Source organism: Populus euphratica, unplaced genomic scaffold, assembly GCF_000495115.2.
Source record: "Populus euphratica unplaced genomic scaffold, PopEup_1.0 scaffold654.1, whole genome shotgun sequence".
Classification (NCBI taxonomy): domain Eukaryota; kingdom Viridiplantae; phylum Streptophyta; class Magnoliopsida; order Malpighiales; family Salicaceae; genus Populus; species Populus euphratica.
In genome coordinates, this window is record NW_011500528.1 from 107,146 (window position 1) to 130,744 (window position 23,599).

The following is a 23,599-nucleotide window of genomic DNA, read 5'->3' on the forward strand; positions in this document are numbered from 1 at the left end:
AAACATTGTAGCAGTTGTTTTTTAATTATTTTTTATTTAAAAAAAATTAAAATAATATTTTTTATTAAAAAATTTATTGTTAATATAATTTTATAAAAATAATCTAAAAATATAAAAAAATTAATATAAAAAATTAAAAAAAAATCCAAATTTATGGGAAACCGCGTTCACAAAATCTGCGGTGCGTCCTGGCTCTCTTTGTCGTGATGTGTCACGTGGGTGTGATCGTGGGACCTATTAATTAACCCGTCCACAAAAAAAAGTGAAGCAAAAACCGCTAAGTGGAGGCACGTGGTTGTTATGTGACCTGTCGTTTTATGGGTCATAGAATAATGAAAGTATAATATAATATCTGTCAGTTTCAAAATTTCAAAAGGCAAGGCGAAGGGGTTTCTTTATGACATGTCACTCTCACGTGTTTGCTCGCATGCCTCCCATGCTTTTGGCTTTGCCTGGTGTTAAACTGATGAAACGTTGCCCCACATATAGCGGGACAAGTGTCGCAATCCACTGTGACAACAAAGGTTCGGGTATTTGTTCTTTTCCGAATTTTTTTTTTTAGCACAGAGAGGTCCTTGACAGCGAAGGTGGTCCATTTGATGATGCATGATGAAATAAATTATAAACTTCAATTTTAAAAATTATTTACTTTTTTATTTTTTTTAAAATAAATTGGAAAAGGATATGAAACGGAGAAAAGGGATTAATTAATTATTTTTTTAATATTAAAAAACTTTTTAATTTACTTAATTGCCCCTTATGATTTTCATTTTTTAACAACCGTTAAGGATACTTAAATTTATTGATATAAAAAATTATCTAGAAAACTTTATTCTTCGTCATTAATTCTCACAATCAGAAGTTTATTTACGTATATGATGTATTTTAATAAGTTAATCCAATGCTACAACTGCTTTTTCTTAAACTGATTTTTAATCAACAAATATATCTTAATGAAAAAATAAAAAAAAATTCTTTTATTTTAGGAAATAATAAAGAAAAAAATTAAAATTAAAATTTATACAACACACACACTGATCTTATTCAAATAAATAAGAATTAATTGATTTATTTATCCTTATATATATTGCACATGTTCTTCCATATGCTATTTTAAAAGTTTTTCATTTTTATATGCCCTTATATCTTCATATTGTTTTTTCAAACACCCTTTTATGAAAAAAATCTAAAATCTTAATTGAAAAAAAAATAAAATGAAAAAATATTTTTTAAAAATATAAGAAATTTAGGGAAAAAAATAAAAACTAACTTGTAAAATCTAAAATAAAACAGCCATGCTCATAAAGCCTTATAATGAAAATATGTTTATACTGATAAAAATAAGTTTTGGAAGACACATTTTTTAAGATTCCCATTAGTTTTTTTTAAATGTTTTTTTAATATTCTTTTATGTTATTAATTTTTTTGGGATGTTTTAATTTCTTTTTCAAATTTCTTGGTTTTATTTTATTTTATTGTTTTTTAAAACTAAATTTATATTTTTTATTTATTAAAATATAATTTTCTCTGGATGCTCTGAGAGACATTTTTTTCCAAAAAATTACAAACAAACATACGAGAGAAAATATAAATATACAAGGACATATGAGTGAAAATTTCTTAAAAAAGTATATGAGAGAACATGTCTACATGAATAAACTAAATAAAATAACAGTAATTATTTAAGATAGTTTATATTCTTTTCATTTGAAAAAAATATGACGTTGGAAGTAACCAAAAAAAAAAAAAAAGAAGCTATGATTGACAATATTTATTAACATCTCTATTTAGAATTTGATGCTTATCGATAAAGGAAAAAAAGCTATGAACAAGGTTTTGATACTTTGGATCTTTAAAAATGTGTATTATTTTGTATATAAAAGGAAATGGTTTTTGAGCTATATGTGCATGTGCGTCTTGATGTGCTTAATCTAGTTAAGAAGATGGAATGACATTTTTTGTGTGGCTCTCAACCCTTCATCATTTAATATTTTTACATGTCATAAAAGAGGAACAAGATGATAAATGATAACTAGTCATGTTAGTAATTAAAAACCGCAGAAGGAGAAGAACTTACACGCAAAGAAATGATAACAAATAATAATTAAAAAAAATATGTATTCAAAGCTAATAAAAAATGTAAATTAATAAAGTTTGAACTAAAAGATTGAATTTAGATGAATATTAAAAAAAAAGTTTTTTGAACAAAAAATCTAACACCCTCACTTTTATAATCATCTTAAAATAAAATCAAATAAAAGGTTATTAAAAATCCAGCAATTGTTTTATATATAACATCATAATTAGCTTCAATACCATATTTCACTCCTTATCATATTATTAATATTCTCTCGAAAACTGGTTAAGTTTTTCTATACTTCAACAATTATTTATATAATTCATAAATTTATAAATCTATTTCTTTACAATTCATAATCATAGATTATATAATATTTACTATTTATGTCTAAAATCTAAGATAGAATATTCTTGCACCACATATTTCTTCAGAATCATTTGTGCAATACCTCAAACAAACAATTTAACACTTATAATGCATTATATTTCATTAAAAAAATAAAAATTTATAACATGATACCAATGTTATCTTTTAGAACCTCTTATTTAAAGCTCTGTTCATATTTTTTTTTTCTAGAATTAAAAATAAATTTATTATTTTTAACCTTTTTTGTTTGATGAAAAATAATTTCTTTTTAAAAGTGATTTCCATGAAAAATAGAATTGTGCAAAGCAAATTATTTCATGATATTAGTAGTTATAAAAATGAATTAAAAAATATTTTTTAGTGTTTGGTTATTTCATAAAAAATAAACTGGAAAATAATTTTTAAAAGAGTGAGGATTAGTTCTTAAAGATAAAAAAGTTGAAAAAAAGATAAAATTGAAAAAAATAATCTAATTTTATAAATTATTTTAAATAAAATAAATAATAATTAAAATAATAAAAAAGTTAAAATATGATGATATTAAAATAAAAATTATAATTTCATAAATTATTTCAATAATAAATAAATAATAAAAAAAATAAGGACCAAATCTGATAAATAAAAAAATTAATTAAGAAAAGAAGAAGAGAAAAATAATAATAAAAAATAAATATCAAAGTTAATATAAAAATCAAATTAAATCAAATTCAAAAGAATAATATTGAAAGAAAAATAGATTCAAAACAAAAAAGATCAAATTTAATATAATACATAAATAATAAGCAATTTTTAATTTTTTTATAATTTCTAAAAAGTATTTTTCATCTAAAATAAAAAAAAATACTTTTTTGAAAACTAAACAAAAAAGTTTTTTAACTTAAAAAGTATTTTTTATTAGTCAATTTTTATAATAATAAACAAACATAAAAAAAAAACATAAAAAAATTTAGAAAATAATTTCCTATAAACTAGTTTCTATAAAACAAACAAGACCTTATACTCAATTTGATTTTATTCATCCCATCAACTTAATCATGATCATTGATTGATCTTTTCTTAACTCGTCCTTTAATTTCAAGGCTTTTTTGAAAACTCGCTGAAAATATAAATATATCAACCGTGATGGCGTTTTCTTAACTCATCCTTTAATTTCAAGGTTTTTTTGTAAATTTCCTGAAAATATAATTATGTGAACCATGATGGCGGTATTACTATCTTTCCTTATAGTCGAATTAAACATTTGATAGACACTAACCTAAGCACCACTAATTTTATATATAATAGTTAGTCAATTTGGCATTGCTCACCATCAATCATATGGTATCTATTAGCTATTATGATTAGCTAGTCGAATTAAACATCTCGATCATCAATTTTATTGATATTATTATTATTAGCTCCATACAATTCAGCTAATCAAGTTAAATATTATGGTCATTAACTTTGTTAATGTCACCAGCTCCAAATAAATCAGCTAGTTCATACAATTCAGCTAATCAAGTTAAATATTATGGTCATTAACTTTGTTAATGTCACCAGCTCCAAATAAATCAGCTAGTTCTTTATTGGTACATACAATTCAATAAAAACATCTTAATTATATTTAACATTTTCACTTCATTAACTAAAACCAAGATTTTGTTCAACATATATTAACAAGGGACCGAACTCACATAAGCTCATTTCACTATTTCACTAATCCGTTCCACAGAGACTTCTAAGTTTCCACCTTAACAAACAAAGTAATCACATTCACATGTACATGCCCACTAAATCTAAGTCCATAAATCTTGCATTTATACACCCATTAGGAACATGCAAAGTCATGGTCACATGACACTTTATTAACATACATAATAGACATCATAATCGTTATATTCCATGCTAGATGATATCTATAGTAATTCCTTTTGTTTTGGTTTTAAACACACATTTAGCTTTTATTCACGTATAAACCCCAAAAACACATTCACATAACCACACTAAGCGTAACGACAACCATATTTTTCTTTCGTTCATCCATTTACCCTAGGAACCCACATCCTGGTTCCATTTTAACACATTTTCCATGAACTCTTAAACATGAATATTCACAAACACATTCATAGACATTACATATTCATGTCTAGAAACCATATTTCCATATTCATTCAACCATCCCAAAGCAAATTAAATTTAAATCATGGTGTGTTCTCATCCATACACCACAATCGAACATTTAAATCTTAAGGTTCCAGTCCATCCCCCTACTATAATAACACTTGTACACATTAATTCATCACCTTTTTTACCACCTTAATACACGTTATATCACTCTTCGAAAAAAATTGTCAACACAATTTTAAGTAGCACGACAGCATTTTTCTTCTTTTTCCTAATGAAAGTTTTTTGGCCGACAAAGGGAAATCATCCCTTCAGGTCTTTTCTCTTCTTTTACTATCTATTAACTTATCAAATTCAACATTCCCATTAAATTATAAGCACAACATATTGATTTCCTCATCATAATTAAAACCCATATCAATCATCCGGAAGTCCAAAGCATACCTTTAATGCTAAACACATCCAAGTCCTCATTTAGTTTTCAATTCCAATTCAAAACACAAATCAATAACACGGCTAAGAAAATTAACATACAAAATCCCAGGTTTTTTCTATTCTCTCTTCTTTTTCATCCCATGGCCGAAACTTGAACAAACCCTACCAAGGGTTTTCTTTCATTACATGGATGTTTTAGGGATAAAAAATAATAAATATTGTCTCCCCTTTGTAGCTCATGTTTTGAAGTACAGAAATTCACTCTAAAATTTCCAAGAGTTTCAGGGACATTTATTTTTTCATCTGCTTCTCTTCAACCAAACAGATTTTTCTCCATCTCTTTTATCCAGAGACACTAACCTAACACTAGCTAATATTACTATTTAATAAAATTAAAGTTAGCAAGCACATTGTTAAGACCTAATCATATCATCATACAAACTTCATGAAGTTTATGGGATGAATCATGAACCTACACACCAAAATCACTGTAGATGCTCTGAAAATTAAGACTAGTAATTGCAGCACTCAAAGCAATACCAAAAGCCACAACTTTCACTTCTTCCCCTACAAATTGCGTAGACCACTGAGTTTGTGTATGCGTTAAATGCCAGCATATTGTGAGAATTCAGTGTTTGCAAACTAGCAGTAGAGCATGTGCAGAGATAAGCATATGTATTCACAAATTACCTGCATATGTATTCACAAATTACCAGAAATAATTCTGGAAAGGAAAAATGTTCTAACCTCGTTGTTGTTTTCCCAGCTGCTAAATGGGCAAAATATGAGAGTGTTCACATTCATCCCACCCTGCTGTATTAGTTTATCCATTGATCAATGTTAGACATTATAAAAGATTTCAATCCCTTTTTCTTTCCTACTGCATCCCTTGACAATTGGTGGTACTCTGATGTACTATCCAATCACTTGATGATCTTCACAATACTGACTACAAGTAAAATGTCACATGATCAAGAATAAATGGCTTGGACACTAAATAATTCAAAACTTCAACCCCCATCCCCTTCTCTTTGCTCCAGAAATGGAGCAAACAGGTGAAAGAGGTCTGTGAACTAAAAGTGCCATATGCTTCATTTTTCTCATACGAACTCAAAAAAAAAAAAAAAAAAAAGATTTCAAACTATTGTAATCCTCTAGGTCAGCTGCTTTGCCTTGTCATCTTCATACTAGAATAATAAGAATTTAGCAACCATAAATGTTAATTTATTATTTGACCTAACAGTGAACTAGATAGTGGTCCTCTTGTATGTGTGTAACAAACAAATTGGTCTTCTGGATCACAGGGACAATAGCAGAAACCTCAAATGAGTAACAATCGCTAAACCATGATTCCAGTATGTGAGCCTACAGTAAGAAACCAAGTAGCATAGCAATAACAGAGAGTTCTATATCCAATCTATAGGTCCAACTAAACCCTGACTAAAAAGCTAGCCTTGGAAAGCCTTGAAACTGAACAATCAATCTCAAAAGAAAAAAGAAATAAAAAAACCATCGAAGAGAGGAAAATATGAAAGAACAAAGCAAAATCATTGAACAGCATTTACATAAAGAAAAAAAGGAAATTTCAAACATTACAATGCAATAATAAAAACAACCTAATGCACTCAGCAAAAATCCATTAGTAATACCATTATCCTCACAGAAAGAAACAACTCATAGCAGCAACAATATCTACATTCTTCAAAACCCTACAGAGTATAAGAAAATTCAAAATCATCCAAAAGCATACAAAGTACACATCAAAGATGATGGTCAGCAGAAGTTTCAGCCATCTTTCTCTGTTCATAATCTGCATCATCTGTTGGCAACTCATACCGACAAACAGGACAAGTATTCCTAATCCCCAGCCATGGCACAATGCATTCACCATGATACCGGTGCAAGCAAGGCAACTGCTTCACTCTCTCCCCCACATTTATATCATCCTTGCAAACTGCGCAAAGTGCATTATTACTCTCCACATCCTCTTTTGTGAAAACCACTGATGGAAGTTTCTCAACAACAGACTTTGTTGCAGGAGGCTGACCCATCATCGCGTTCTCATTCTCTGTAAATTGCCCAAATAACATCTCACTCTCTGCTGTATAAATATAATCATCATGACTGCCAGAATAAGGCTCAGAATTATGGTCGTGGTCCAAGTTGTTAGCATTCAATAAAACCTGCCACTCCAAATGATCCAATCCTCCTACTCTCTCTACACTGACCAAATCCTCAGGAGCAATCAGAGGTGAAATGGAAAGTGAAACAGATGCCTCATCTTCATCAATAAACATACTTAGAACCTCCCTCTCATCAAGACGACCATCCACTTCCTCCCACTCAAAATCCTCATTGTTTTCCCTATGATCCTCCAATTGAAGTGAGTCCCAACAAAGCGGAATTGTAACCCTAGCGTCATCATAGTCAACACCATCACCAAAACTTTCATTCTCTATACTCACATCCAAACCATAATCATCCCCAGAATTAAAATCAATAGTTAAAGAATTTTGATTATCCTCAGAATCCGAATCAGAACCGAATCCAACAACCCGGATTGCATTAGCATGAATACTCACAGTAGACTCAGCCTGACATGATTCAATTCCAGAAACACTCCTCTCAATAAAGAAATCATCAACATCAACAATAATATTACTAACATTATAAACAACATCATTGTTATTACTATTAGAATTAGCGTCTATATTTTGAAATCCAGAATTATATTGACTATCTAAACTAAACCCTAATCCCCAATCAAGCTCTAAATTATATTCAGAATTCTCCTGGATAACACCGAAACCCGACTCGTTAAGCGAGGAACAAATATCATCATCATCACAAAGCAGTTGGGACTGCTCGACACGTTGCTGAAACAAATCCATAACGAAACTGACCTGGTTCTCGCGGTCTAAGAGATCGGGACCGTTGAGGATAACGGATTCAGGATCTGAAACGGTGTCGTCTTCTTGGTGTGCCAGAGAGTGGATGTTGAAATGGGTGGTAAGCTCAGGTAGAGGAAGGAAGGGGTCGTCGTGGAGAGAGGAAAATAAGATTGGAAAATAAGGGTCTACGGTTGAGGTTTGGCCGTCGGCGTTGGTGTTGGTGTTGGTGTTGGTGTCGGCGTCGCGGTGGCGGAAGGAGATACTTGCCATTTACTTAATTGATTGGAAAGTGAAACAAAACTATTTTCTTCCTGTTCATTCGAAAGAGGCAATTTCCCGATGGTGCTGACTTGTGTTGTATTGTAATGGTGGTAGTCTTGCCTGAGTTAAATTATAAATTATTGATGCTAATAAATTAGTCCCTATGGTCTTTATATATTATTAAGTAGTCCTTCAAGATACACTCTATTATGCTAATTGGATAGAGAGGTTATTTAGTATTGGTGGATGATAGTTGTTTTTTAAAGTTTGTTTTATTTAAAAGTATATTAAAATAATGTTTTTTATTTTTTAAAATTATTTTTATATCAATATATTCAAACAATTCAAAAAAAATAAAATATAAATTTAAAATTAAAAAAAAAACTATTTCAAACATGTTCCAAAATAGATTCATAATGCTATATTAGTCATAATGCTTAGGTTTTCTTTTTGGAATGGAGTAATTTTTTGCAACACAAAAAAATTATAAACATTGTTAATATTTTTCTCGCCATAAAAAATTAGTTGTAAATTAAAAATTTAAAACATATACTTGATAAAATAAATCAAGAATTATATATGTCATAATAAATAACAGTAAATCTATTGATTCAAATTAAATATTGAGTTGGGAAGTTAAAATGAAGATAATATTAATGTATTTGATCTCATGTTATGGAAAGTTTTTTTATTTATTTATTTAATTATACAATAATTTAGAGAAGAAATAATTTAAACTCCATTGAAAAAAAATCTAGTATAATTTCTTTTCTTATTAATATAATTTTTTCAAAAAAAACATATATTTGTTTTATAGGGATTCTTAATTTAATAAGACATGAAAGGAATTATAATAAATTTATATTTTTTTATTTTCATTCAATATTAATGAGTACATTATTATTAAAATTTTGCATATCGTACTATTATATAATTCCCAAATATTGAGGTAGAAGAGTCAATTGAAAGTTATGCTTTACTGTAACAATATGAAATTTAACCATTCTCTAAATTCTAATGAAAATCAGGTTACATTCTCTCTCTCTCTCTCTACATATATATATATATATATATATATAGAGAGAGAGAGAGAGAGAGAGAGATCACACTACACAAATCATATAATCATGACTTATGTTAAAATTTCGAGAGAATTTTCTTTCTCTAAGCATCTAAATAGTTCTTCATTTCACCTAGAATCCCTGAATAATAATTAATTAAAATTTTTAATTTCCCACGGCACAACAATTCATTCTCAAAGGTTGGGTTTTAAGCCACTAAATCCATTGATTTTCAGTATACAAATTTGGGTTATAGCAGGGCCATTTTGTCCAGAAATAAAATTCATACTTAAATCATCAAGTTTATTAAACTAATAATTGACTACTATTTTAATAATTGATTATTAAATAAATAATTTTTTTAAAATTATATTTATACATCTTGATTTTTAAATCAAGATTATTTTTTTTATTTTTTCTCTTTGGAATAATTTTTTTATTATATTAATCTCTTATCTATACTTTTTATTTTCTTTTTTATATTTAATTAACTTATATCATAACAATATTCTTATCTTATTTATTTATATTTCTCTTCTTTATAATATTTAGTTAGGTTGAATTTATCACGGGGAAAATATCTCACTAATAATATTAAAATATATATAATATAAACTCAACATAAACTTTAATATTTATATCTAAGAAAGTTTGTTATTAATATGTCATATTTTTATCTTACTAATTCTTAATACCTTACTTGATAAATAATTAATTTAGATTTGTATTATATAACACTTGATACAATAAATACTTGATCCTTTACGGTTTTTGGCCAACATCATTATTATGAAAAAAAACTTGATTTGTTGTTAATATAAGTTAGTATCATAAATTTTTAATAATATTTAAAAGTAGAGTATTACTAAAATAATATAATTAATATAATCATATGAAAAATTTATAATAAATAATTAAAAATAAATCATTTGATTGGAACCTTTTTTATATGTAGTTTTGTAATAAAAGAAGTTTATATTATATTTATTTCTAATACTATTTGTGATTCTTCAACATTAACAATTATTTTTATCATTATTTAATTTTTATGTTAATCTTAAATCTCAAATATCTTTTTAATTCTTTGTTAAATTATAAATATAATTTATAATTTATATAATTAATCTTTTTGTAAGTTGATTTTAGTTTTATCAAATTATTTATTATTTTAATATTTTTACATTTAGAATGAGATATAATTCTTTTATCGTGCCAAGAAAGACAGGCGAAATCACTTTTTCTTAATTTTCTTTTATAAACTGCCACTCGATACTAGTCTGAAAGTAGCACCGAGCTAAGATTTTTCTAAAAACAAAAACCAAGCTTGACACTTTAAAGAGTATAAAGGGGGCATTTTTAGGGGAGAAGAGCTAACCTGTGTGAGGTGCATGCCGTTCTCGTTTTCCAGGGCATCTGCCCCTAGATCAGAGGATGCTACAGGGAATGAAAGATTCAATAGAGAGAGGAATGGTTTGGGCATCACCTGCACAGGAGGGGAAAATCATTCATGATATTATTGGAAAGAGATGAAGAAGAAGTCGAGACGAGGCGACAAGCTTACCTGGGGAACATGTCAGGCCTCTTGGAAACAATACAGAACAGCATGCTGGTATTGAGTCCAACCACCCAGTAGCTTTCATCAGACTTCTTCTCTTTACTAGCACTGCAGATTAAAACTTCATTATACAACTAAGAGTATAAAACACTAAGAGGAAAGTGATAACTTATAGAATTATCCCATATTCTTAAACAGAAGAATCATGAACCTGAAGGTTGGGAGCCAACTACCAGCATATTGGCTTGTGAAAACCCGCAAAACACCCCACAGAATTTGCTAAAAAATTCAGTAATAATATCAAGAAGAAGTGCTAATGAAACTGAAGATGCTGCACCAGAAGTTATTTCTACTAGAAGAAGAAGAAGAAGGAGAGAGAGAGATTAAATACCTTAGAGTCATATGAACTTAATTAGCCTCCTTCACTAAACCCAAACCATGTTAGATGCGAACCTGGAATTAAGGGAAGACGGCCCTCTATGTGGCTGGGTCCCATTAGATATGTCGAATACTCTTAACTCTAGCATCTGCACATTCAGAATATGAACTTTAGATCTTTGGCATTCTACTTTCCAGAAATATCAAATATAAAGAGATATTCAAGATATTAACCAAATGAATTGTCTTCCTCAGTGAACAACTTTCAACATGGTTAGCTACATTAAATGGTTAGTAATATTGGGAATTGGGCGTCTCAGTTCTTATTCATTGATCTGATTGCTACTTGCTAAATGTCAAGAGCCAGTACAGTTGAACCTTGAATAATTGGCAGATTTTAGCACAATCTGAAAAATTCAGAAACATGAAAGATTGAAAGTTAGATCTGATCATTTGAGGATAGACAGTCAGAAACATGAGTGACAACTGCAAGATGATTTTTGAAGTCTGATGCAGTCACCACTGGTCCATCAAATGAGAAAATGTGTCTGCGATGAATTACATATGGCAAAACATAATAAATCAGACCCAATAAACAATTAATCAAAAGCTTAGGAAACAAAGGGCAATACATTTGAAAATTAAAACTGAAGTCATTTGAGAAATTTGTTATTTCGTTGTGATCTGCTTCTTCATGAACAGTGTCATGTCAGCGAGAAAATGGAGGATGGCAGGCCTCCTGTTTAACCAACATCAACGAGACACAACATCACAACTGGAAAAAACAACTTTGGAACCATATTGAAAATGATTGGCCAATTTCTTGAAATTCCAGAACCGATAGCCTGATTATCCTATAAAGTCTAGCAAATGGTCTACTAGTTTCCGGAAACTCCAGAACTAGTCAACCAATTCTGCAATAACAACAGACCTGTTATACAAAACTCGAATAAAAATTAAAGCAAAGAACCTAATAACCCTAAAAAACACCAAATGAACTTAAAATCAACTAGAATTTCATACTTGTGTTGTAAATATACTAGACAAGCTTAAAAATCTCTTAATTATTCATCTCATATCAGATGAAGTAAATCTTGGTCGAGTGAACTAATCAGACAAGTAGATGTAAGAACTTATTCTTCTTCCTCATGTGCAAGGATGCCCATTGAATCAAAAGTCATCATGTCATAGTAAGCTATCCCTAGAATGGTCTTGCTCGTAATAGCATCCTATATCAAAACTAAGAATATGATGATTTTTCAAGTATGAATTAATCGTAAATAAATTTTAGAAATTAAGAAATACAATGTAATTAATAAAAGAGATTGTAATTTTAGACCTAGAAATCATTAAGTAAATAGAAAGTTATGTTTAAAATAATATATGTGATATTATTTAAAAGAAAAAATAATATTTTATCATTTATAGGATTTTCAGGCTTCCTTATAAATAGAAAGTTATACCTTTTATTTCTTAAGATAAGTAGAATACAATACAAAAATACCCAAAATACGAAATAAAAGAGTTAGCAGTCAAATGAATAGCAATCCCTCTCTCCTAAAAGGGTTTAATATATTTTTTACTGGTGGTTCATGTGGATTACTGTTAGAGTCGGATATTTGGACAAATTATGGCTTATGATAATGTAGTCTTGAAGCAATTATACAAAATTAAAAAGAACATTTGATCTTCAAGTAATTTTTATATAAATTCTGAATAATATAGATTCGTCTAACGAGATCCTTGAGATTTTTTTTTAAAATATTATACTTATAGTTTTTACTGCAAGAATTTATTTTGGAAACCCAACAAGATATGCATGTGAAATATGGTTACCTGAATTATGTTACAGGAATTTTAAGAGATTGAAACTTTTTCATTCTATATATATCTAGTGTGACACGACCAAAAGATTAATGTCTTTTTCAAAGTACAAGAGTGTCAAAATAATAAAAAATCTAGCAAGACCGGGGTCGAACCATAGGGAGGTGAATTATATAAAATTATAAACAATAAATAAAAAGGAATTAAAGATAATTCTTGAGATGTGATATTGATGCAAGGATTAAACCAAGATAAAATAATTATCAAGGTTATAGGATTTACTAATGGTATTTCAAATAAGTATAGTATAAACTCTTTTTATTACTCAACTGGAAACCACACATAAAACAGATTCCAATCTGATTATAAATTGTTAACATGATTACATTAATTATCTTATTTGAATAATACTAATACTTATAAATGTTGTTAGGTATTCATGATTATAACTTATGTTAACAATAAATCAAGTTTCTTTTATAGCACAAGTGTCGGTTATACCATATAGTTGGGCTATTAAAATGCTAAGTATTTGTTGTACCAAGACCTATACAACATAAATCTAGATTAACTATATCACAAGCAAAGTATTAAGAGTGAATAAGATAACAAATACAAAACATGTTAGAATCAAACATTAAGATCGATGTTGAATTTATACTATACTTATTCTTACACCATTAGTGTAACTTTTTCACCTTGATATAATAAACTTAACTAAATATAATGAAAGATATAAACATAAATAAACAAGATAAAAATATAAATAAGATATAAGTTAATTATGAAAAGAAAAGGAAATAAAAAGAGATTAATATAAGCAAAACTTAAGCATTACAAAAATATAAAGAAAGAATAAGAACATGGTCTTTATCTAAAACCAAGAAGACTAAATACATGACAAATCCCTTATTTTATAGGCCAAAATTTAGAACTATTGATTTGATGACTAATTGTTGAGTGGGTAACTATATCTTGTCTTTCGTAACAATCCTTATCTTTTTTTTGAAGAAAACATCATTGCTAACATAAGAATTTGAACAAATTGTCTCATGAAATTCTAAAAAATTATCTCATCTTTCCAACTAAAAAAGAATCAGTGCATTTGGACTTCTAAAACTCGAGATATGGATTGGACAATAAACAGTGTCTAGCCTGCAGGATAAATTCAAACTTCTCTTTTAATGCTAAGATTTAGAATTCTAAATGACATAATTGAGTTTAGACTCTTCATGAATTTTTTAGCCTTGTGTCTTAGCTTTCTAGCCATATAAACTAAATTGAAATCTAAGATCTGAAACTCCAAATATGACCCAATTACTAAATAGTGTTCCAGTTTGAACTGAACCAACATCTCTTTTTTAAGTTTAGTCATCTCTTTGTCTTCTCAATTTTAGTATAGTATAAATATTTAAGTGTAAGAAAGAGCTCAACCTAAAACAAACTATAAGGTGTTGAATATAATTCACTCTGTTATATTCTTTTCTTTGGAGGCTTGGGATTGATTTAACATATTCTCACTTTTAGTTTTGCTTTCTAAGTATAGGTCACCAATGTTGAGTCGTTGAACATTATAGACATAATAAAAATATATATAAAACATTATTTGAGATTTATGTTAGATAAATCTAGTGTTGTTTAAGGATTTAATACTTGAAGATATGATCTTCTTCAATTTTAAATAATTTTTTAAAAGCTAAGTTGTAACAAACCACAAGTTATCTAATTATCCAGCCTCCAACAGTAATTCACACGAATCACTAGTGAAAAATATCTTAAATTCCTATTTAAGAGAGAAAGATTGTTATGCTAAGAGATTAGCTTTTTATTCTATGACTTATGTATATTTTTTTTTGTCTACTAGCTAACAACTAAAAAATAAGAGGCATAGCTTACTATTTATAGCAAAATTTGAAAACCACTATAAATTGATAAAATATCAAATTGGCCATTGAATAATATCTATATATGAATTCAGGATAATTTTTGAAATTAACTCAATGAAATCCTTGCTTAATTTTTTTAGTCTAGAAATATAATCATGATATTAATTATATTCTAGTTTTTAATTTCTAAAACATATTTTAATCAAGTCATACTTTGGTATATTATATGAGTTTAATTTCTGATTAATAGTTCTTAATGTATATGACCTATTAGGTTTCTAATATGTTGGGTTAAATATAAATTATAATTATAATTAAATAAATTAAATAATTTAAAATAGCTTAATGATTTCAAGTCTAAAGATCATTTATATAATTGTCATGTGAGGCTTTCCATAAATATAAGATCTTTCCATATGAATTTTTCATGCGAGTCAATTTAATATAGATTTCTTATGATAAGCATTTATATATTAGCTATAGGTATCTCTTATACCTAAACTTATGAGAATAACTACTTTCTTTATAAAAAAAGAAACATAATATATACAAATCTCTACAACTCTAATAAATATCCAATATTTAAAAAAGTATCAATGAAGAATAATTTAGGAACAATGTTGTGATGCAATACGAATCTTATAATTATAACAACTTTATAATTTTTTTTGCAAAATATTTATGTCTTATAAACTTTATGTTTACTTTAAATTCATAAATCAAACATTAAATTTATTAATTTAATATTATATGAATATTAAAGATAAGTTAAGCTTTCATTAATAATAAATATATATTTACATAAATATAATAATATCATATATAACTAACTGTTTAGCTATATGACATATCAAATTAAAAACTAAAGAGTCTAACTATATTAGCACACCAATCTTAACGTGACATCCATCAAAACAATAAAATTGTTAGATTTTTGTTTTATATATATACACACACAAAATATAAGTGGTAGTATTTGAATTAGAAATGTTTTCTCTTTTTAATTAACTTTTTATTCCGTGATTTTTTCATTAGTTGAGCTCCTATTAGTATTGTTATGTTCTTTTACTTGTTTTAATAAAAGGCTAATTGATGCTTGAGGTGTATAAAAGTAGTAGCCCTCCATTCCTAAATTCCATCTCACATTTCAATTTGATCGAAAAGGTTTATATATTCATTATTAACTTCTATCATTCTGGAACTATAAACTGAGGTTTCTTCTTTTTTTTATAGTGAGAATAAATAAATAAATAAATAAATAAATAATGAAGTTATTTGATTATTTGAATTTACAAACACATCCCTGGTGAAAAATGCTAAGAACTTGCATCACACGTATGTTTTGATGCCAACAAAGAATTAATTTTCCCAAATTCTAGAATCAAAGCTCTAGAAAGTGGAGAAAATTTTGTATACTATATAGTTCCGTATACAGACGTACATAGAAACGATATGTGTATATTCCGTCCGTCTCCACAGTTTGGCTTCTTGTCATTAATTTTCATGACATTTACCAATTAGGTGCTTCCATCGAGCATGGAAATACTTTCCAAATTACAAAAAAAAAATCAATCACGATTATTTTTTTTAAAAAGAGAAAAAATTAAACTCCCTATAATAAATTATTTATAATAAAAAAATAAAAAATAATTTCCAAAATTAAAAAAATATTCAGGACTATTTGTAACAAAAAAATTGGGAAAGGAAAAAGAAACCAAACCTAGTAAATGGGGGGAGGGGGGGGCATCAAATTGAAAATTTTTATTTATTTTTTTATAATTTTAATGTGTCAATATTTAAAATAAATAAAAAAATTAAATTTTTTTAATGTATTTTTAAATAAAAAATACTTTTAAAACACATTTTACATCACAATAACTTATGAGATCAAAATAACAGAGTATAATAAGGGAGATAGAAATCATAAAATTTAAAATAAAAAATGGTACTATGAACCAAAACTAATTAGAAGGGATGATATCATTGAAATTTAATGGTACAGGGGCAAGCAGTGATTTTTTGCCTTTCCATATATTCAATCACTACTTTAATGGTTACCAACAAAGCCTGCAATCCCTTTTATAGGTATATTTAATTGACTCCATTTACTAAATTTTTAAATTTACAACATTTAGAAGGAAAAAATGATAAAAAAATGATAATTTTTTAGAAGAAAATATTTGTGTTGTTGCAAGAAACAAGAAAAAAATATTTACAATCAGAAGCTGCCAAATGATATTAAAAACGGAAATGAAAAGATTGACAATAATATTTTTCTAATTAAAGTCATAAATGTAAAGAAAACTATTAATTTATTTTCCAATTAATATATATATATATATATATATATATATATATGTATGTATGTATGTATAAAGGATTCATTTTTTAAATAACATTAAGTGTACTTTTTCTATATTTTTCATAAGAGAGTCTTCTTTTTAAGTGATTATTATTCATGACACAATTAATATAATGAACTTAATATGGTTATTTTCTAAGAAGGGAAAATTTAAAATAGTTTCTTCAGGGTATCCATTAAGCATAATCTAAGTACATATGTTAAACAACTTCATTTATTATTAATTTTTGTAAAAAAAATATTTATTAAACATATTAAATAAGTATTATTTTATATGTCAATATTCGTAATTAATAAGAAAACACTGATTGATTAGGAGAATTAAATAGTGCTTAACATGTATTCTAAAAATGTTAATTAGAATACTAGACTTTATATATATAATTTGAAGAATTTATAGACGCATTTGCCATAAATCACTAGAAATAATTTCATGACTATATCTTCTTTTTCTTTTTCTTTTTTTCAAATTTATAAAGCTATGAATTAAAGTCCAGTCACCTAGTTTTACGGTTGTTTGTCAAAATTCAGTTACTGTAATTAAACAATTCCTATATTTGAAGAGAAGCCAAGGTCGATTGCACGCAACATATCAAATATAGAGTTTACTGCTTTTTGATCTCTCTTACTTTTCTTCTTCTTCTTCTTTCCATGAAAGGGAGCTGCGAGATCATTTCCATAATCAAATTAAGCCAAGGATTATAGAAGTTGATTGTTTCACTCATCATCAATGAACAAGAAACCCTATTTCCTACCAAATACAATCCGATTAATTTCCTTTTAGCAACCATTTCACTTCCTAGTGCGGATTGGAGAGATAAAAACAAAAACAAAAGAAACGGTACTGTTTCGGCATAAGGTCTGATTTGAAAGTGCCATGAACAATAATAATTAAGAAGAATAAAGAACAAGTGCCCTTAACTTGAAGCGCATGCAATAAGAGCCGAGAAATTCGTAAATTATTTGAGAAATTGTCTCTGCAGAATTCCTCACCATCTTTCGGCAACGCAAGAGCTCGAAATCCTCTTGCATTCAATAGCCGAAATAAATCATCGCAAGCATACAAATGAAACTGATCAAGAAGTTGCGAATTTAAAAAGTCATTTTGCTCCCGTTTGTCTTTATGGTTGTTTTTCCTTTTTTAGCATTATAAAAGGTAGAAAATTTTGTCATTTCCTCTCTTAATTTGATCGTTCACGTATCCTTAATAAGAACATCAATTGAGGCTGATGTTGACAATATTAAATCAAATGTCCAAATTTGGATCCATGCTTTAATTTCATGCAGGCCAATTCTAGCTGCAATATTACTATAGAAGCATATGATACTTGTCTGACAGGAAACTACTACCGCTAATAAATTTGCTGAAGGATCAACTTTAAAAACTCAATTCCTTCCTTCAATCTGTTTTGTGTTCAAGTCAGTGATCGATAATAGCCATGGAGCCGCATGAAATCAAGAAATTCCATGGTCTGCCTCAGGCAAACTTGGCTCATAATCTATTCACTTTCCCTAATCCCATACAAAAACAATATCCTTCTGCGACCAGCCTGAAAATGCAGCCCATTGTTGAATCCACAAACCACACCCCATCCCAGGCAAATATATCTGAAAATCCAGAATCCAGCTCAAGTCTCTTCGATAAGTTCTTAATAACCAATTCTCTAATTCATGTCCCACTTCATATTCCCTCTCCAAACACATCATCTGTCAGTACAGACTCTACTCTAGCTGAACCAAGAGATCAACAGCTCGGCATTTCCAACGAGAAGAAGCTAAGGAGGATGATATCCAACAGAGAATCCGCTCGAAGATCGCGCATGCGAAGAAAGAAGCAAATTGAAGATCTCCAGTATCGCGTTAATCAGCTTCAAAACATGAACCATCAGCTCTCTGAGAAGGTTATCCACTTACTAGAAAGTAACCACCAGACTCTTCAAGAGAATTCCCAACTCAAAGAAAAAGTTTCTTCTCTTCAGGTTGTTCTATCTGACCTGTTGACACCCTTGAGAAATGTGGACGATGGCGATTGCAACAGCATTCATCTCAAAGGTGAAACTTCAAACCGATGAATCCATCATTATAGAGTTCCTTGGACATATATATATCTTGAGTTAATAAAAAAGTGATTATGAACACATAAAGAGAGGTTGCTTCCGGGTAGCGCGCTGTTCCATCGATTGCTTACTTGGATTTGCCTTCTTTTCTTTCAGAAGGATCTTGCTGATTTACTTTGTTGTTGTCGTGTTATAATAATAATTATTTGTGCTGATATTATTTAGTTTCTTCATGGTTCATTTTGCAAGCTAACCTAACCTTACCTTTAATTGTAAAATATTGACTGGAAATTTATCAGAAAAGCAGAATGGAAATTCAGAAACAAACTCATTACTGGGAGCTATGAACTTACAGTACTGGTGGTGGCAGCTAAAATTGGGGGCGATCAAAGTAGCCAGATGACGAATAATGTTTAATTCATAAATATTGCTTGTTTGAAATCGATCAAAAGCTTAGTTGAATGCATCACTTTGTTAATTGATTAAATCACACGGGAAAATTTCTAATATAAATATGTTGTTGAGTAGAGAAATCCACTCTAAATTGATATTAAATTCAGTGAAGATGGTCTGGGTTATGGCCAGAAATTTCTTCCTCTGATGTCCGTAGACTTGTACCAACCCAAAACGGATAAAACTAACAACGTAATACATTGGAAATGCAATTCGCAATGTGACATGAATGATGGTTCCATCACTATAATTCACTACAAGATTACACTATTTCATGGAAACCAGATCGATCAGGAAACTGTGTAATGTAAGTTGATGCAGCGCACATTATACAGTGTAGAAGGATATCATTGTTCTACTGTTTATTCCTTTAATGTTTATTTAGACATAGATTATGGTAGATTGGAGTAGTATAATGGTATATTGTTTTTGCTAATGACACTTGCTAAGCATGTAATTAGGGGTAAGATTATCTTTTTTATAGGATATGTTTGACATTAAAAAAATAATTGGAGATAAAATGATCCATTTAGATTTTTTTGTTTTTGACATTAAATTATGGTAGATTATGGTAGATTGGAGCAATATAAAAATATATTATTTTTGCTAATGAACTTGCTCAGCATGTAATTAGGGGTAGAATTAACTTTTTCATAAGATATATTTGACATTAAAAGAATGATTGGGGGACAAAATGATCCGTTTGGATTTTTTACACTGTAATATTGATACTGATTTGCTTTTTAGGGCACAAAATTTTAATATTTGAATTAGAGACTTCTTTTATCTTTCAAAAAAATAATAAGTGAAAATACAATCATGCTCATTAGAGGGAATATGCATGCTTGCCATACCCAACTAGCATGGTTATGCCATGTTTCATATTATTAGTAATATTATAAATATTATTATATTTATTATTATTAGTAAATTTGAAAAAAATATTATTACTATTGAAACAAAATATAAATTTTATTTGAAGAGTAAAATTAAAAATCATTATTTTTATTAATAAATTTTAAAAAATTATTATTACTACTGAAAAAACCATAAATTTGAATTGAAGGGTACTATTTACCTAGACCAAGATCATTATGGATTGGATAAGTATGATGATATAATTCCTTACTAAAGAAACTTTTTAAACATGTAGTTGGGATAAAATTATCTTTTTCATGGGATAAATTTGACATTACAAGAATGACTGGGCACAAAATGGTCTATTCAAGTTTTTTGGCTATAGTATTGATACTAATTTGCTCTTCATGGTATACAATTTTAATATTTAAGTTGAAGGTTTTTTTTTTTAAATAAACAGTAAAAATACAACCATGTCCCTTGGGTGAAATATGAATGCTTGTCTGACTCACTTAAACTTGAGTCATTTATGCTTAATATTATTATCAATATTAATATTATTATTATATTTATTATTACTAAAAAAACAGTAAATTTAATTTGAAAAACTATTGTTTACCTAGACATAGATAATTATGAATTGGAGTGGTGTAATGATATAATTGTCCTCTTGCTAAGCATCTAGTTGGGTAAAATTTTCTTTTCCATGAAACACATTTGATATTACAAGAATAATGAGGGATAAATAATTTGTTTGAGTTTTTTAAGCTATAGTATAAATACGTATTTGCCTTTTAGTGCATAAAATTTTAATATGTGGTTGAGATCTTTGTTAGTCTTTTAAAAAATAAATAAATAGTGAAGACATAACTATACAGGGGAAAATATGAAGAGATAACTATGCCCCTATAGGGAAAATATGTATGTTTGTTAGATCCGCTTAAATTTGGATCAAACATGTTTAATATTATTATCAATATTATAAGTATTATTATATTCATTATTATTTATATTATTACTAATAAATTTGAAAAAAATATTATTACTATAAAAAATCATAAATTTAATTTGAATGGTAAAATAAAATTATTATTGTTGTTATTGTTGTTTATTGTTTTTTGTTGTTATTGTTATTATTGTTATTATAGTTATTAAATATTTTTTTAAATATTATTACTATTTAAAAAAAACATAAATATAATTTAAATTTTAAAATTAAAAACTATAAGAACTTTAAAAAAAAATCCAAGGGAAAAAAAATCAAAAGTAAAATAACTGAATTAAAGATATCATGGGTGTGGCATGCTTGTTAGACCCAACCAAGGTGCGTCTGATATGGTTACCAAAACCCAGGCAACGTGGGTCAAGAAACCTTACTAGACCCAACCAATATGCTAGACTCACTTAAATTTGGATTAGGCATGTTTAATATTATAGATATTATTATTAATATTATAGATATTATTATTTTTATTATTGTTAATATTATTAATATATTTATTAATTAATTTAAAAAACAATATTATTACTACTAGGAAAAAAATCATAAATTTTATTTGAAGGGTAAAATTAAAAATTATAAGAACTTTGAAAAAAAAAACTAAGAAAAAAAATAAAAATCAAAAGTAGAATGATTGAATTTAAAAGTACCATGAGTCTGATATACTTGCTAGATCCAATTAAGGTAGGTCTGGAAAGCCTACTAAACCCAATTAAAATGTGTCTCGCATGCTTGTTAGACCTAATTAACATGAGTTTGGCAAACTTTCTAAACATAACTAACATAGGTCAGACATGTTTAATAATATTATTATATTTATTATTATTAATATAATTATTAATAAATTTTTAAAAAAGATTATTACTATAAAAAACTATAAATTTGATTTGAAGGGTAAAATTAAAAATTATTATTATTATTGTTGTTAATATTATTAATAAATTAAAAAAATATTATTGCTATTAAAAAAATTATAAATTTGATTTAAAGTGTAAAATTAAAAATTATAAGAACTTTAAAAAAATAGTCAAGAAAAAAAAATATAAAATCAAAAGTAGAAAGACCAAATTGAAAAATATTATGGGTCTAGCATGCTTGCTCGATCCAATCAAAGTGGATCATGCATGTGTGCTAAACTTGTGACAACATGCATGTTGATGCACTTGCTAAAAGAGCCACAACTTTTTTCTTACTTTTGTAGTAAAAATATTTAAAAGTGTTTATCTATTTTCATCTATTGCATCATGATGCTTTTGAGTTAGTGTTTTTATTGTTGGATTTGTTGGTGTGCAGCATACATTACTGCTCTATATATTTTATATTCTAATTATGTCAAACCTTGCATCATGTAGTGAAAATAGTAAACCTTATTTAGAATTAACAAAACATATTACTTGCTTCAATCTTAGAAGATGTTTTTTGAATACGGTTCATTAATATTTTTTATGAATGCTTCAATCTATACATAGTATAGACAATTTAACTAGTATAATATATTATAGGAACTTTCAATCAAATTATGTTTGATGCCTTATGCTTTCAACCAAAATACTCTTTCTTTCGTTATATTCAATTCCCATATTATTTTTGTTACAATAACTTTGTATAGATTGTTAATGCATCTGGTTAATCAATTGGTTATACGTTGACTTTGTTCAACATAATTATTTTTTAATAAAACTTTATTTATTTCTAATATTCATTAAATATTTGATTAATGAATATATATAGTAAAGATAAAGTTTTTCGGATAAAAATGCTCACAAGTAAAATTATAAAGTTTTTATAATTATGATATTTCTATTGCATCAAAGCATTGTTCCTAAATATTTATGACCACTGCTCTATTAAAACTGAAAATTAATTAGATATGTTAAGACTAATACATATTATGCTCTCTTTTTTTTTATAAAAAGAAGAAGATATTCTCATAAGTTGAGATATAAGGGATACTTAAAACAAATATATAGGTGCTTGTTAAATGACATATATATTGAACTGGCATGCATGAGAATTTCATAAAAGAGAT

General features: G+C 27.5%; 2 protein-coding genes across 2 annotated transcripts; one reads left to right on the forward strand and one right to left on the reverse strand.

Moving 5' to 3' along the window:
- Nucleotides 1-6,529: 6,529 nt before the first annotated feature.
- Nucleotides 6,530-8,264, reverse strand: LOC105115222 (E3 ubiquitin-protein ligase CIP8-like). The gene is made up of 2 exons (XM_011012064.1): nt 7,888-8,264; nt 6,530-7,578 (listed from the first exon to the last, which is right to left on the reverse strand). The coding sequence occupies exons 1-2, from the start codon at nt 8,143-8,145 to the stop codon at nt 6,745-6,747; spliced, it is 1,092 nt and encodes a 363-aa protein (XP_011010366.1). The 5' UTR covers nt 8,146-8,264; the 3' UTR covers nt 6,530-6,744.
- Nucleotides 8,265-18,621: 10,357 nt separating this feature from the next.
- LOC105115223 (basic leucine zipper 10-like) lies at nt 18,622-19,274 on the forward strand. Its single transcript, XM_011012065.1, has one exon. It carries the CDS (start codon nt 18,642-18,644, stop codon nt 19,272-19,274), a length of 633 nt encoding a protein of 210 aa, XP_011010367.1. The 5' UTR covers nt 18,622-18,641.
- The last annotated feature ends 4,325 nt before the right edge of the window (nt 19,275-23,599 follow it).